The sequence below is a fragment of the Capricornis sumatraensis genome, chromosome 21, assembly GCF_032405125.1.
Source record: "Capricornis sumatraensis isolate serow.1 chromosome 21, serow.2, whole genome shotgun sequence".
In the NCBI taxonomy this organism is placed as follows: domain Eukaryota; kingdom Metazoa; phylum Chordata; class Mammalia; order Artiodactyla; family Bovidae; genus Capricornis; species Capricornis sumatraensis.
This window is the reverse complement of record NC_091089.1, coordinates 55610644-55626455: the sequence shown is the minus strand read 5'-3', so window position 1 is coordinate 55626455 and position 15812 is coordinate 55610644. Positions and strand designations below refer to the sequence as shown.

Below are 15812 nucleotides of genomic sequence, written 5' to 3'. Positions count from 1 at the left end.
CTTATTTTGAAGAGAATAATGTTATATCCAACCCCTCCTAGGAAGCCTTAATAAATTCACCTCCTATATTCCTGCCCTCACTTGATTTTTTTCCAGCTTGTTCAATTGTATGTGCACTTTATAATATCCAAATGTAAAGTTCCATTATTTAAATGCTCTAGAAGCTTATAGCTCTGTTCTACAAAGAGCTGTGACTGGTTTCTTACTGAGAGTGAGTCTCTAAGAACTATTTAACTTTTGGCTAGAGCATCCTCCAAGTGTTCTGTGCATTTTGAACTATCTGCATTTTTGTGAGTTTCTCAAATGCAGAACTTCCCAGGGGAAAGTAAATAGCTTTCTTATCAGTATGAAATACCAAAGAAACATACCAAGCTTTTTCAAGAGGCAGCTTATGCCTGACAGTTCAGCAGAGTGGGAGGTTTGAGGGGTGGAGTCTGAGCATGCTCTGCCAAGTTTTATTTTCTTCTTATTCAGGGAGAAATGACTCCTGGTGGCAGAGCTCCTGGTTGGCTGTCAAGCATCACCCCATGGGAATCAGAGAGATTTATGAGCTTAAAGAGCCCCGTTCGTCATGAACTAGACTCAGAGCAAAACAAAGGTTATCTTGCACTATTCACAGATTTCTTTTTGTCAAGAGATCAGGAGACCGGGAAATTAAAAAGTTACCTATACACGTGGGCAGGCAATTGTACACACACGTGAACTATCTGAGAGAACAGAGAGCAGGGTTATACAGAGCTGCGGTCAAGTCATGTTCAAACCATTGGGCCAATCTCCCAAGAGCCTCTTGTGAAAATGTAAATGGATTCTACCACATATTCCTTGCATGGAACTAAGACTTATTAGCATTGCCAGTTACTAAGATAGAGCATTGGGTGTGTTTATGAAGACAGTTTCAAGAGCATGCTGAAATCATATACTGTATATTTTCATGTGTTTAAAAAACGTGTCCCCTAAGATCACTGACTTTGACTAGAGGAGTCTGGAATGTTGTAAAAATGCTAGTGCTCTTGATTGTGCAGATACAGCATACAGATTGAAGACATGACTAGTCCCTGAAATCCGCAAGATTTGCAGCTCATTCCAAACTGGACCCTCAGGATGATTTTCCTTGGGTGTCAGATGCCTTCAGAAAATGTTCCGTGTTTGTGAGGATTAGAAAGGAAAAGCCATCCTAGGACCTTGAGAAGGTAAGCTGGGCTAATGAACATTTTTTTTTTCCTGATGTCATGGATTATTTTTTGTAAGACTCAATATTAATGTTACGAAATGCCTTGCTCCAGGTCAGTGGAGTGTTGTTTGCCTAAGTGTTTAGATGTTGAATAAGAGTTATCTGCCCCAGAGGATAACGTCACATAGCTCTTCAGAAGGACTTCATGAAAATATAAGTAAATTATACAAGCACTCTTCTTGAAGGAACAATTTCACAAATGGACCGGATTTTCTAATGAACCATTTGAACAAGCCCTCTCTTTGACATCAGATTTCCTTCCCGACATAAAACTGTAAAAAAATAATCTGAATTATTACTTCTGTTACAGTGCCATTTTGCTCAAAATATTTCATTCAGGGATTCATATATAATTACCCACCTAATAAAAGGAGCTATTAGGTTGTAAAGATCCTATTCCTTCCATGCTCTTTTAAAATTATGACCTACTCAAGCTTGAAATCAAAGGCAGAGCTGAAAGGAATAATTCAGCTGAAACTCTCTTATTGGGTTTTCAAGTTGCCTAACAGATAAATATGCAAACGGGCTCCCTTTTGGCGATTCAGCTGCACAAATGGATTAACTCCAAATTTGCAGCTGCAAATTCAGAAACTAAAAGGGTGCGCACACAATGTTTTTAATTTCACCTAGTTGCAAGCTGTAGATAAAACATGGCAATAGGAGTTTAAGGTTCTAGCTCACAATGAAGAGGCAGTTTTTAAAGAGCATCCACCGGATTTAGGATGATGTGTCAGAAGTGTCAAGCGATGTCTTCCCCTCCGTTCCTCTCTGACTCTGGGCAGGCGTGGTGCAGAAGGTTTCCTTGACAACAAGCCTGGTGGTCGCCACTCACCAACGCTGCCTGCTCTGAGTCAGTGAGGATCTTGTTGGTGGAAGAGACATCACGCAAGAGAAGGTACTGTTTGAAACTGCCTTCCATTTTCCTTCCCTTCCTCGGATGGGATGGGTCTGCCATGTCCACAGAGGGTTTCAGGAAGGTAGATGGGGGCTGAGGGGTGGCATGGAATGTGTGGAGCTGGCCACCTGCCCAGGGCTGGCTGCCAAGGAGGACTCAGGGAGGGATGGGATGGAGAGGGGAACTCTTCCAGCCAGACTTCTGAGGGAGACGGACTTGGTGAAGCTTTGAAATATCATCACAGTGTGGGATGGCACAAAAGCCACCCAGATTGAACAGTGCCTTGTTAGAAGTTTTAAGCTCATAATTACCGTGTGTCTGAGAAGATTGCATATTGTGTCCTCCTTCAGGAAATGGACCGGTGGTTGGCAGCATGCCCCTAGCTGGAGATTTTTAAATGTTCCTGTTCTCCAGACATCAGTGTTAACCAAGGGTGGATTTATAGATACCTTGCTAACATGGGTGAATTTTACAGCCACTAGCTGATACCCACCACCTGTGCAAGTGTGACCGCGTGACAGAACGTACGCCTTCTGTTTGCTTGTTTACTTTTTTTGTGCTGTCAGAAAAACATCCAATCCTTTGGTGAGAAAGTTCCCATGGGTGCTCTGAACTTTAAATTTGAAAACAAAATAGTCAGCTTGCACTGGTTTGCCATGGCAGGGTACAGGCTTCAATAATGCACTTGCCTTTTGTAAGACTAGACCTACACATTAGGAGAAACTGACAGGCCTTGATGAAGAATGTTAAGTATCCGTCATGACAGTGAGGTCACTGCAGTGGCAAAGGCCCAGGACTATTCTCACAGCTTCAGCTTTGACATTGCAGTGAAGATGTATCTGCTTTTGTTAAGGGACCCCAGAGTCCTCATTTTGAAACTCCTGATGCCCAGGAAAGAAGGACTGCTTCTTCCTTCTGAACTGCTTCAGGATCTTCCAGGAGTGAGTGGTCTTGACGGTTGACCTGTACACTGGTTAGCGTTCTTGGACACAGGTGTGCTGTTCATGGGTAATTGGTAATGCTGCAGAGGTCCCCGAAAATTCAGCTCGTCAATTCGGCGATGCGTGTTAAAAGGCCGAGCCTGTGATAGCGTTAAGCTGCTTCATCAGCCCTTCCAAACTTGCCATTTGTTCACTCAGATCATCCTGTTCATACACCTACAGAGAGAATGAGAGCAAAGGATTAGTGCAGGTGAATGCTGGTGCCTTCCCTTTGTAAGGGGGGCCACCCCTGATCATTTCACTGTGCATTCTCATGCACGACACAGCGGCCCAGGGGCCGCGCTCAGCATGTGGTCGTCGGATGGAGCCGCTGGTCGTAAGAGAGGCAGTGGCTGAGGACTGTGTGCTTCTTCACCAGCTTCAGCCTTGTGAGGAGGCTTCCGTGTTGAAAACCAAGTCTTGTTTCAAATCAGGTTCTACCAATTACTGGCTATGTGATCTTGGACAAGTTAGTAAACCTCTCTGATGTGTAGTTTTCAGGTGTAAAATGATGATTATATCTATTTCAAAGGCTATTCTGAGCATCCTGTGAGTTCAGCACATGGTAGATATTGAGTATGTTAGTTACTTTTCCTGTCCCTCAGGCTATAAACAGAATTTACATAAGCAGCTTTCCTCTGTAATAACCACACAAGCATTTTTTGGTGGGAACTTGACCTCGTGGTATTAAACAGGTTGTAGATGGTACCTTCTTATAGGAATTTCAGCCTGCCAGTAAATGATTTGGTCATTTACTGTGTTATCTTCAGAGTTTAACAAGGATTGAAAATAGCCACTTTGGCTCAAAAGACTGGCCCTTATGTATGAAAAAGGAGGTTGCAGTGAGGTGATTAGTTTTGTTACTTCTTTCCCCAAATGATTGTCTGGGTTATTTTTCTTGAATAATCTAGAGCTCATTGTCCCATACAGCAACCTCAAGTCAAAAGTAGCACCTGGGGTTTTGAAATGTGAACAGTCTAAATTGAGATGTGTTGTACATATAAACTATACATCATATTCTGAGCACTTAGTACAAAAAAAGTAAATATCTTAATGATAATTTTTTTATATTTATTGCATAAACAAGTGATAATATCTATATGGGTTAGATAAAAATATATCATTAAAATTAATCTCACCTATTTATTTTTACATCTTTTCATGTGACTCCTAGAAAGTTTCAAACTATGTGGTTCACATTGTTTTTCTATAGGATAGTGATGACAGTGTATATATATACACACGTGCATATTATATATATGTCTATACACATATGTGTGTGTATATATGTATGTAAAGTCACTCAATATGTTGCCATCAGCTTGTATGTATAAAGATTGCCTTTAAGTATCAATGATTTTTTTCACATAACTACATCCCTGATGTAATTTTTTTCCATAAAGTTTTTTCTCTTCATATTCAAGTGCAGGGAAACAGAACTAAACAAACAGTTAGAACAGCGAGGGCTTGGGCTTAATGGAGAGGGCTGGTTGGCTCAGACTGCTTGGCACAGCAGTGCTTCCGTGAATTTCAAGGATGGCCTTACGTTGGCTGGGTCCTCTGTTGGTTTGTGGCTCTCCTCAGACACTTCAGGGGCTGTTGGCACAGATACAGGAAGCAAAGGAGATCTTGCCTTTCCAGCCAACCCAAGAGAGGCTGTTTTAACATGAGTCTTGGGAAGAGTAGGCCCTAAAATAGAAAACAGAGTGATGAAAGTGCTGTGTAGAACATTCTGGAACGATCTCACAAGTGTGTAAGCCAAATCCAGTGGGCCGGCACTGCCTTTAGGCTACTGTCCACTCTGTAGTCAAGAGATGAGTTCTGACACATGAATGGGCTCATTTTATTTCCACCGAATGGAAGACAAATCCTGATTAGGCCTCTCCAGGTGAAGCTCCACCAGTCATATGTCATTGGGAGTGCATTTCAGATATCCCTGTGAAAGGTTGCGTGGGAACTGTGGAATGTTTGTCATACAGTGTAAGTGTCAGGCCGTCTCAGTTGGGGCCAGTCAGAGCTTTGGGCCAGACAACCCTGTTCTTAACCAGCTATATAAGCCATATACTGTTTAACAAGTGCCAAGAAACACTTGCGCAGTTAAGAGAGATGGTTGCTCTGATCTGCAAATGAGTATTAGATGTTACAGTGCAGAACAGTTCTTTATGATTGAGTATTTTCTGTTGGAAAAGAAAAAAAAAAAGATATGACTCTGTCCTGATCAGTATAGTTTCTCTCAATGAAACACATTCTAATGCTCATGAAAGTCATTTGAATAACTGCTGAGTTTCTACTAAATGAAATTTCAGTCTGATACAAACAATGGCTACCTTTTATTTTAGGGTCTAAAATTTGCCTTATAAATTCTGCTTGATATATAACAGCAAATATAAATTTGTCCCTATAGTCTAAAATACAAATTTTATAAAGGCGTATCTCAAATCAGCAGTATACCTCATATACCTGAGGTCTTAGGTCATTTTTAGTATTGGAACCAAGACCTTAGCATAGAAGGCATTGAAGCTATTACAATGTTTGCCTCAGTTCTCTTCTATAATGAATGATGATATTCAAGTTCAAATGATCCCAGTGACATACTGTATATTTTTTGGGGAAAAAAAAAAGTTATTTTGACCATACTTTCAAAAACGTAATCTGGTTAATAAAACTCAAAAGTTATTTTACTATCAGAGAAATAGGGCATATCTACTTAGAAAAGAAAGAATGCAAACCATCCAGGAAGCTAGCAATTTATAAATGCTAAAGCCCTTCCAACGCACACTTTGTCATCCATTTTGGCCTAGCATCTAATTCCTTCATATTTATATTCAGTCACCATTTTTCTTAAACCAAGGCTGAAAAGTCTGCAGTTAGAATCATTTATCACTAGAGGGTGATCTTAAGTTTTTGGTAGCTCATATGAGAAGAGATAAAGAGACAGAAGTAAGAATCATCTTATTAAGAAAGGAAATACTAATATTTGTGGAAGTCCTGCTAAGCTCTAGACTTGTGCTAAGAAGTTTATTCCAATAGCATAGTAGGGAAGAATTTGGGACTTACCAACCGAATCTGAATTCAGGTCCTAAAAAGCCTAACTGTGCATTCTACCTGTATAATTCCTTGCTCAACTAACCTAATTTCTCTTGCCTGTTTCTTCATCTATAAAATAGAAATAATAATTTGTGAGGACTAATAAGATGATGTATTTAAAGTTGCTGATTTCCTGTAATTCTTTCAAAGAGATGCTGATTTCCTGTAATTCTTTCAAAGAGAGCTAGCTGTTAATAAGATTTAACAGACTTTTGGACTCTGTGGGAGAAGGCGAGGGTGGGATGATTTGAAAGAATAGCACTGAAACATGTATATTACCATATGTGAAACAGATCTCCAGTCCGGGTTCGATGCATAAGACAGGGCGCTTAGGTGGTGCACTTGGATGACCCTGAGGGATGGGATGGGGAGGGAGGTGGGAAGGAGGTTCCGGATGAGGGAACACGTGTACACCTGTGGCTGATTCATATTGACGTATGGCGAAAGCCACTACAATATTGTAATTAGTCTCCAATTAAATAAATTGAAAAAAAGATTTAATTGTCAAAACAAGCCTGCTAAGTATTCTATCTCCAGTTCATATACGAGGATGCTAAAGGGAAGAGAAATGAAATAACTTACCCAAATTCATACATTTCAGAAGGACAGACAGAGTAAGAATTTTTACCAAGATCTATCAAACTCCACTGAACACATTAATGTTTTTTTCATCAGCATGTTGATTTAATCCATCCAACTTAAATGAGCTTTTTGAAGAAGCAGTGTAAAAAAACATGAAACCTAGTTCAAGACTATAAGTCATTTGAGGGTATAAACTATTGTACTACAGTTTCTTATAGTTAAATTATGTTTGAATTTAAGGAGGAAAACAATGAATTTCGGCATTGATTTAAACTACTTTTATTACAGTGTTATTTAAATTTATACAAACATAAAACTTGGCATAACTTTTATAAACTTGTAGTTCTAAGACTATTCTATAAAACCAAAACATGTTTAAGTTAAATAGCAAAGTACTATACAAATAATATGATTTAAATTAAGATCATCAATTTAATGAGATTGGAGGTCAGTGGGCTAAAACACAACAGTCACATACATTTTGTACTGATTGTGTCACGCAAGTCGTTTTGAGTTTGTCTTACACGATCCTTTTTTACCATCAGTTTTTTTTCTGGTTGAACAACGGGCAAACCTTCATTCTTCCAAAGAATGTGATAATACCAGCTGGTCTTGGTTGGATCCGAAGAAATCATTTGTGTAGTAAATCTACCCCTATATTTTTCCTTTGGCCTCTGCCTAGAAACACAGTGTTCCTACAGCCAACTTGTTCGTAAACCTGAATACAAAGGCAGGCACTAAAAACCCTGTCAGAGTGATGCTATCAATAAAGTATTCTCTAGCTACTGCAACATGTGTAATTCACATTAATATCGTCGATGATCACACAAGTAAAAGCGCAGAGTTTAAAGAGGAGTCTTCATGCAGCACTGGTGAACACTGGGAACACCTCTATGGAACTCCCACTGTGAATGCCATTTTCCGATTTGTGTTTACAGTCCCTTCAAGTATGTTCACGATGTTCTGATTAAACCTGAATGTAGTTTTATGGCCATGGAAAGATGTTCCTCTGAGCACATTCCATGACCTCCTAGCTCTTCCTTCCCTACATTAGAATGATTAACACTTTATATGGAAATATTTGATTTTTTTGGTTAAAATTTTTACTTTGATTTTCTTGATGCTATATGGTGAAATCCAATTAGTTTTTGAATTTTAAATTTTCATTCTTTAAAAATTATAGTTGATTTACAGTGTTGTGCTAGTTTTAGGTGTACTACAAAGAGATTCTGACACACACACATATATTCTTTTTCAGATTCTTCTCCATTATAGGTTACAAGATACTGAATATAGCTCCCTATGTTGCTGTGCAGTGGGCCCTTGTTTATTTTATATATAGTAATTTATATCTGCTAATGCCAACCTCCAAATGTATCCCCCCCCACCCCTTTCCACTTTGGCAGCCTTAAGTTTGTTTTCTATGTCTGTATATCTGTTTCTGGTTTATAAATATGTTTTTTATGTCATTTTTCAGATTCCACATATAGATAAGATTCTCTGGTATTTGGCTTCATTTAGTATGATAATCTCTAGGTCCATTCATGCTGCAAATGTCACCATTTCATTCCTTTTTATGGCTGAGTAGTTACATAGATACTCTACATCTTCTTCATCCCTTGTCGATAGACAGGTTGCTTCCGTGGCCTGGCTCTTGTGAACAGAGCTTCAGTGGACACTGGGGTGCGTGTATCTTTTGGAAGCCGTGTTTTCTCTGCATCTATGCCCAGGAGTGGGACTGCTGGATCATATGGCAACTCAATATTTAAAAAATTTTAAGAAACCTCCATACTGTTCCCCACGGCAGCTGCACCAAGTTACATTTCTACCCACAGTGTAGGTTTCCGTTTTCCCCACACCCTCTCCAGCATCTCTTATTTTTAGTCTTTATGGCCCTGGTGGGTCAGACGGTAAAGAATCTGCCCGCAATGCAGGAGACCTGGGCTCGATCCCTGGGTTGGGAAGATGCCCTGGAGAAGGGAATGGCAACCCACTCCAGTATTCTTGCCTGGAAAATTCCATGGACAGAAGAGCCTGGCTGACTGAAGTCCACGGGGTTGCAAAGAGTTGGAGATGACTAAGCGACTAACACACACACACACACGGCCGTTCTGACTGGTTTGAGGTGATATCCACTGTGGTTTTAATTCGCATTTCTCTGATAATTAGTGATGCTGCACATCTTTTCTGTGCGCCTGTTGGCCATCTGTGTGTCTTTTTGGAGAAATGTCTGTTTAGGTCTCCTGCCCACTTTATGATCAGGTTGTTTGGGGTTCTCTGATGTTGAGTTGTATGAACTGTTTGCATATTTTGGAGATGAATCTTTTCTGGGTCACATCATTTGTAAATATTTTCTTCTGTAAGTTGTCTTTTCATTTTATTTCTGGTTTTCCTTGCTGTGCAAAAACTTATAAGTTTCATTAGGTCCTATTTGTTTACATTTGCTTTTATTTCTTTTGGGAGAATGATCTAAGAAAATATTGCTACAATTTATGTAAATTTATATAAAAGAATGTTTTGCCTATGTTCTCATCTAGGAGTTTTTTGGGGTCATATCTTATATTTAAGTCTTGAAGCTATTTTGAGGTTTTTGGTATGGTGTGAGGGTGTGTTCCAGCCACTTCATTGATTTACATGCAGCTGTCCAACGTTCCCAGCACCACTTGCTGAAGAAACTGGCTTTTTCCCACTGTACCTTGGCTCCTTTGTCAAAGGCTAGTGGACCAAAAGTGTGAGGGCTTATTTACAGGCTCTCTCTTCTGTTCCAGCGATCCGTTTGTCTGTTTCATGCTATTTTGATTACCATAACTTTGTAGTGTTGTCTGCAGTCGGTGAGGATTTTGTCTCCTGCTTTGTTCTTTTCCCTTAGGATCACTTTGCAATTCTGGCCTTTAATGATTCCATATAGATTTCAGTATTATATGTTCTAGTTTTGTGGAAAAAAGTCATGGGTAATTTGATAGAGATCACATTAAATCTGTAGACTCTATTGGGTCATATGGCCATTTTAATAATGTTAGTTCTTCCAACTCAAGAGCATGGAATAGTTTTTCCATTCCTTTAAATAACCTTCCGTTTCTTTTATGAATATTTTATAGTTCTCAGTGTATAAGTCTTTCACATCCTTGGTCAGGTTTATTCCTAAATATTTTATTTCTCTGATGCAATTTTAAAAGGGATTAAAAAAAAATTCTCTTTCTGCTATTTCACTGTTAGTATAAAGAAATGCAACTGATTTATGTATGCTAATCTTACTTCTTCCCTTACAATTTGGATATATTTAATTCTTGTATGGTTTCTGTAGCTAGACTTCAAATACTACATTGAATACAAGTGGTAAGTGGGCATTCTTGTCTTGTTCCATGTTTTAGTGAGAAAGCATTCAGGTTGTCACCATTAAGTATTACGTTAGCTGTGGGTTTGTTATAAATAGCTTTCATTACATCGAGATATATCCCTTCCATTCCCACTTTGGTGAGAGTTTTTATCATGAATGGATGCTGCATTTTATCAAATGCTTTTTTCTGCATCTACTGAGCTGATCACGTGGTTTCCATCTTTCTTTGGTTTGTGACTGATGTATCTGATTGATTTGATTTCATATGTTTGACTACCTTGTGATCCTAGCATGAATCCAGCATGACTATGATGTGTGGTTCATTTTATGTGTTGTTGAATTCAGTTTGGTAATATTTTATTAGGATTTTTGCATCTATATTGATCAAAGATACTGGCCTGCAATTTTATTTTTTGGTAGTTTCTTTGTCTGGTTTTGGTATCAGGATGATGGTGGCTGCATAGAACGATTTTGGGAATGATTTTCTTCAGACCCTTGGAAGAGTTTGAGAGAGACCAGTGTAAGTTCTTTTTTAAATGTTTATTTAGGAGAATTCCCCAGTGAAACCATCTAGGCCTAGGCTTCTGTTTGCATGGAGTTTTTTAAATTATAGGTTGTTTCACTTCTAGTGATCAGTCTGTTCAAATTATCTATTTCTTCTTGATTCAGTTTTAGTGGGCTGTATGTTTCTAGAAATGTTGATGTCTCTTCTAGGTTGTCCAGTTTGGTGGCGCAGAATTGTTTATAGTATCCCCTAATGATTAATTTTTATTTATATGGTACAACTTTTTATGTCTCCCTTTTCATTTCTTATTTCGTTTATTTGGTCTTCTCTTGTTTATTTTTGATAAGCGTGGCCAAAGGTTTGTTAATTTTGTTTATTCTTTCAACAAAACCAGCTTTTGGTTTCATTAACTTTTCTGTTTTGAAATCTCAAGTTCCTCCTGATATTTATTATTTCCTTCCGTCTGTCGACTTTAGGTTTTGTGGTGGTTCTAATTCTGTGAGGTGGAAGGTCAGGGCTGTTTTTTGAGGAAGCTCTATTTGCTGTAAACTTCACTCTTAAGACTGAATTTGCCACATCCCATAGATCTTTGTATGGTTGTGTTTTTCTTGTCATTTGTCTTGAGGTATTTGTAAAATTTTCTCTTTGATTTCATTCTTGGCTCATTGGTTTCTTAGTGCATGTTGTTGGTCTCCATATATTCTTGTTTCTCATTTCTAATTTCATGACACAGTGGTCAGAGAAGATGCTTGAAATAATATCCGTCCTCTTAAAATCTGTTGAGACTTGTTTTGTGTCCTGTGTGGTCTATCCTAGAGAATATTCCATGGGTGTTTGAGAAGAATGTGTTTTCTTTTATGGAGGGATTTCCTGTTCTAAGGGCGTCCCTCATAGCTCAGTTGGTAAAGAATCTGCCTGCAATGCAGGAGACCCTGGTTTGATTCCTGTGTCAGGAAGATCTGCTGGAGAAGGGATAGGCTACCCACTCCAGTATTCTTGGGCCTTCCTTGTGGCTGAGCTGGTAAAAAATCGGCCTGCAGTGTGGGAGACCTGGGTTCGATCCCTAGGTTGGGAAGATCCCCTGGAGAAGGGAAAGGCTACCCACTCCAGTATTCTGGCCTGGAGAATTCCATAGACTATATAGTCCATGGGGTCACAAGAGTTGGACACGGCTGAGTGACTTTCACTCTCTTACTGTTCTAAAATTACCAGTTATGCATAACTGTTTTGTTGTATAGGATCTCTGTTGCCTTACAGATGTTCTTCCTGGAATCCTGTCCATTGATGTCAGTGGGGCATTAAAGTCTTCTACTTTTATTGTATTCCCATCAGTTTCTCCTTTGTTTTACATATTTAGGTGCTCCTATACTGGATGCTGAAGCTGAAACTCCAGTACTTTGGCCACCTCATGGGAAGAGTTGACTCACTGGAAAAGACTCTGATGCTGGGAGGGATTGGGGGCAGGAGGAGAAGGGGACGACAGAGGATGAGATGGCTGGATGGCATCACGGACTCGATGGACGTGAGTCTGAGTGAACTCCGGGAGTTGGTGATGGACAGGGAGGCCTGGCGTGCTGCGATTCATGGGGTCGCAAAGAGTCGGACATGACTAAGCAACTGAACTGACTGACTAAACTGATACTGGGTGCATATATTGATCCTTTTAACAGTATATAATGTCCTTCTTTACCTTTATGGGCTTTGTTTTTAAGGTCCATTTTGTCCTATTTGAGTCTTCCTACTCCTGGTTTCTTGTCATTTCTATTTGAATGAAACGTCTTTTTCCCTCCCCTCACTTTCCATATAGGTATGTCCTTCACCTTCAAGGTGGGCCTCTTGTAGGCAGCATATTGTAGGTTCTTGTTTTATTGTCCAATCTTCCCTTCTGTATCTTTTGACTGTGGCATTTAAAGTAATTATTTATGGGTATGTATTTGCTGCCACTTTAAATCTTGTTTACCAAGATTTTTATTTTATTTTCTTTGTTCCTTTCTTTTTCTTTTGGATTTTCCTTTTGTGGTTTGCTTGTCTTCTTTTGTATTATTGCTTGAGTTCTTTTTGGTTCTTGTGAACCTACTTTATGTTTTTGATTTGTGGTTACCCTGGATTTCAAGTGGGTTTCCCTGGTGGCTCAGATGGTAAAGCATCTGTCTGCAATGCAGGAGACCCATGTTCGATCCCTGGGTTGGGAAGATCCCCTGGAGAAGGAAATGGCAACCCACTCCAGTATTCCTGCCTGGAGGATTCCATGGACAGAAGAGCCATTTCAAGCATGTTAACCCATCATTATATCTACTTGCTTTAAACTGGTAGTAATGTAAGTTCAAATGCATTCTAAAAATAACATTTTATTACTCCCCTCGCCAACATCTTGTAATTTTGATTTCCTATTTTACATCTTTATGCATATCCTTTTGCTGTTCATTGTAGTTAAAACCAGGCTTTCCACATGGTGTTAGTGGTAAAGAACCTGCCTGCCAGTGAAGGAGACATAAGAGACGCAGTTTCGATACTTGGGTGAGGAATATCCCATGGCAAGCCACTCCAGTATTCTTGCCTGGAGAATCCCCATGGACAGAGGGGCCTGGAGGGCTATAGTCCATAGGGTTGCACAAAGTCGGACATGATAGAAATGAATTAGCATGCACGCACATAGTTAAAATCACTTTCACAATTTTTTTTGAAAAATTTCTTTTAAAATATATGTACTGGCTTCATTTAAGTGTCTACAATCCTTTATGCTTACTTTTCCTATTGCGATCTTCCCCTTCCTTATAGACTCTTGCTTTTTTTCTATTTAGAGAATACCTTTCACTATTTTAGAATAGGCTCAGTATTGATGTATTCTTTAGTTTTTGCTTGTCTGAGAAATTTTCTCTCTCTCTCCTTCCTTTTATTCTAAATGCTAACCTTGCTGGGTAAGTATTTTAGGTTGCAGGTTTTTCCCATTCAGGACTTTGAGTATATATCTAGCCACTTTTTTCTGGCCTATAAACTTGGTATGGATAAATCAGATGATATATTTATACGGGGGAGTTTACCTGCAATTTGTTTTTCTCTTGCTGCCTTTAGGATTCTTGCTTTAACTTTTTCCATTTCAATTAGATGTCTTAGTGTGGGTCTCTCTTCAAGCTCATCTTATTTTGAACCCTCTGTTCTTTCTGTAACTGGGCATCTTTTTTCCTTAAGGTTTGGGAAATCTTCAGCCATAATTTCTTTAAATACATTTTGATCTCCTTTCCTCCTGCAGTCCCTACTTAAGCATAGACTGGCACCCTTTGTATTGTCCCATAGACCTCATGTGTTACTGTCACTGTTTTTTATTTGTCTTTCTGTCTGCTACTGTGATTGTATAATTTGTTTTCTGTCCTCAAAATCACTCATTCATTCTTCTGCATTATTGAATTTGCTATTTTTTGCCTGTGACTTGGTTTTCACGTCAGTAATTGACTTGTCTAATTTTGAATGGCTCATTATCATTTCTAGATCCTTGTTACAGTGATTAGCATTTCTATTGATAGTCCTTCTTAATTCCTTCAGTATTTTTATTACCTCCTTTTTGAACTCAGAGTCTGGTAGACTGGAGAGGTCTATTTCATATTTTAAAATAGGGGATTTGTCTTGTGTGGTTTTTTTTTTTTAATTGGCATGGATCCTCTGCTTTTTCATTTTATATTTCTCTGACTCTATTGATTTAGGATAAACAGTTTTCTACTGTGGTTTTGAAGGGCTGTTTTTATGTGGGAGTGCCCTTGTATAGCCTGAGTCCAATATTTTTGGCTCCAGAGGGCTGTTTTTGGTATGGATGCTTGCCATTTCTTTCCTTAGGTTGTGCTGGCCCTTGATAAAGTGTGTGTTGCTGTGACCAGAGCCTTCAGCGGATGTGGGGTGAGGCCTTCCCTTTGCTCTGTGGTTGTCACAGCCCTTTCAGTGGCAGGGTCTGCTCCCCAGTTGTTGGAATAGAAGCACACAGGCCCAGTTTAACCAGTGGTATCAGTAGGCAGGACTAGAGCACTCCACTGGGAAGCCACCCTCGGATCAACCTCCGCCTGGGGAGCAACAGTAAGTAATCAGCTCAGATGTCCCCCCAAGCGCTGCGCTCACAGAGCTGCCAGTGCGAGTTGCTGGTGTAGTGCACCAGCTCCCCCTGTGGAATCACCTTAGATTTCTGCCCTGTACTCATTCACTTGATGGCAACCTGCCTGTGCTTGCGTGTTCTCAGAGCTTGTAGCAGCGGAGTAGCACCCACTGTGAGCACACTGAAGTGAGGCTGCTATGATGGGTCCACAACCCTCCCACTGGGCACGTGTTGACAATGTGGCTCTTATGGAGGACGCAGCCTCCATCCTACGTGCATTCCCAGCTGTGGCCTAGACCACACTCCAGGCCCTTCAGGCTGTCTCTCTGCAGCCAAACCAAGTCCTTTCCCTGGGTCCGGCTACTCAAATCTGAGTTTCAGAACCCAGGCACTGGGCACCCAGCAGACATGTGTCTGGGGCTGGGAAGTCAGTGAGGTGGCAAGGACCTTCTGTGCTACTCTCGATCCTGCCTACTGCCCTTTCCTCTGATCCTCCCAATCTGTCCCAGCTGACTTCCCAGCCAGAGGAGGAGATTTCCAGCGTGAGGGGATGGTTCTCATTTCATAACTCCCTGCCAGGTATGGGGGTCCCATTTCAACTCTTGTTTTTTCCCCACTTCATCCTATCCAGTTACATGGTCATCTCTTTCTTGTAGCCTTGGTTGTATGAGATCTTCTGCCAACATCCAGTAAGTATCCTGTTAGAATTGTTTCAATATAGATGTATTTCTGAAGGATTTGTAGGAAGAGGTGAGCTCTACATTCTAGTCTCCCATATTGCTCTCTGCCTAAATTTCAGTTTTTAAGTAATGTGTCTTTTTTTTTTTGAAAAGTTTACATTTTAACCTTTAACACATGCAACATATATTCATGAATTAACACAAATCAATTCACTTTAGCATACAGATATATACAAAGAGAGTAACACACAAAAGAAGTAAATAGTATGGGCTTAGCCTGTTATGCATAAAATTGAATCAGGCCTGTCCCTGTTGTATACTGGGAAATATATTTAAGAATAAAAATTATTTAACTACTTTTTTGGTAGTTTTACACAGAGAAATTATAGTTTTCACTATTAAAATACCTTATAATGGAGTATTTTCTGCCTGGGGTC

The 15812-nt window shown here is 39.7% G+C and overlaps 1 protein-coding gene across 1 annotated transcript in view; it reads right to left on the bottom strand.

Annotated features, from left to right (window-relative positions):
* Positions 1-3193: 3193 nt before the first annotated feature.
* DCC (DCC netrin 1 receptor) overlaps positions 3194-15812 on the bottom strand; it is an 813847-nt gene continuing 801228 nt past the window's right edge. Inside the window, 2 exon segments of the mRNA XM_068993780.1 lie at positions 3194-3283; positions 4653-4795. Coding sequence (XP_068849881.1) covers positions 3194-3283; positions 4653-4795 — 233 coding nt within the window.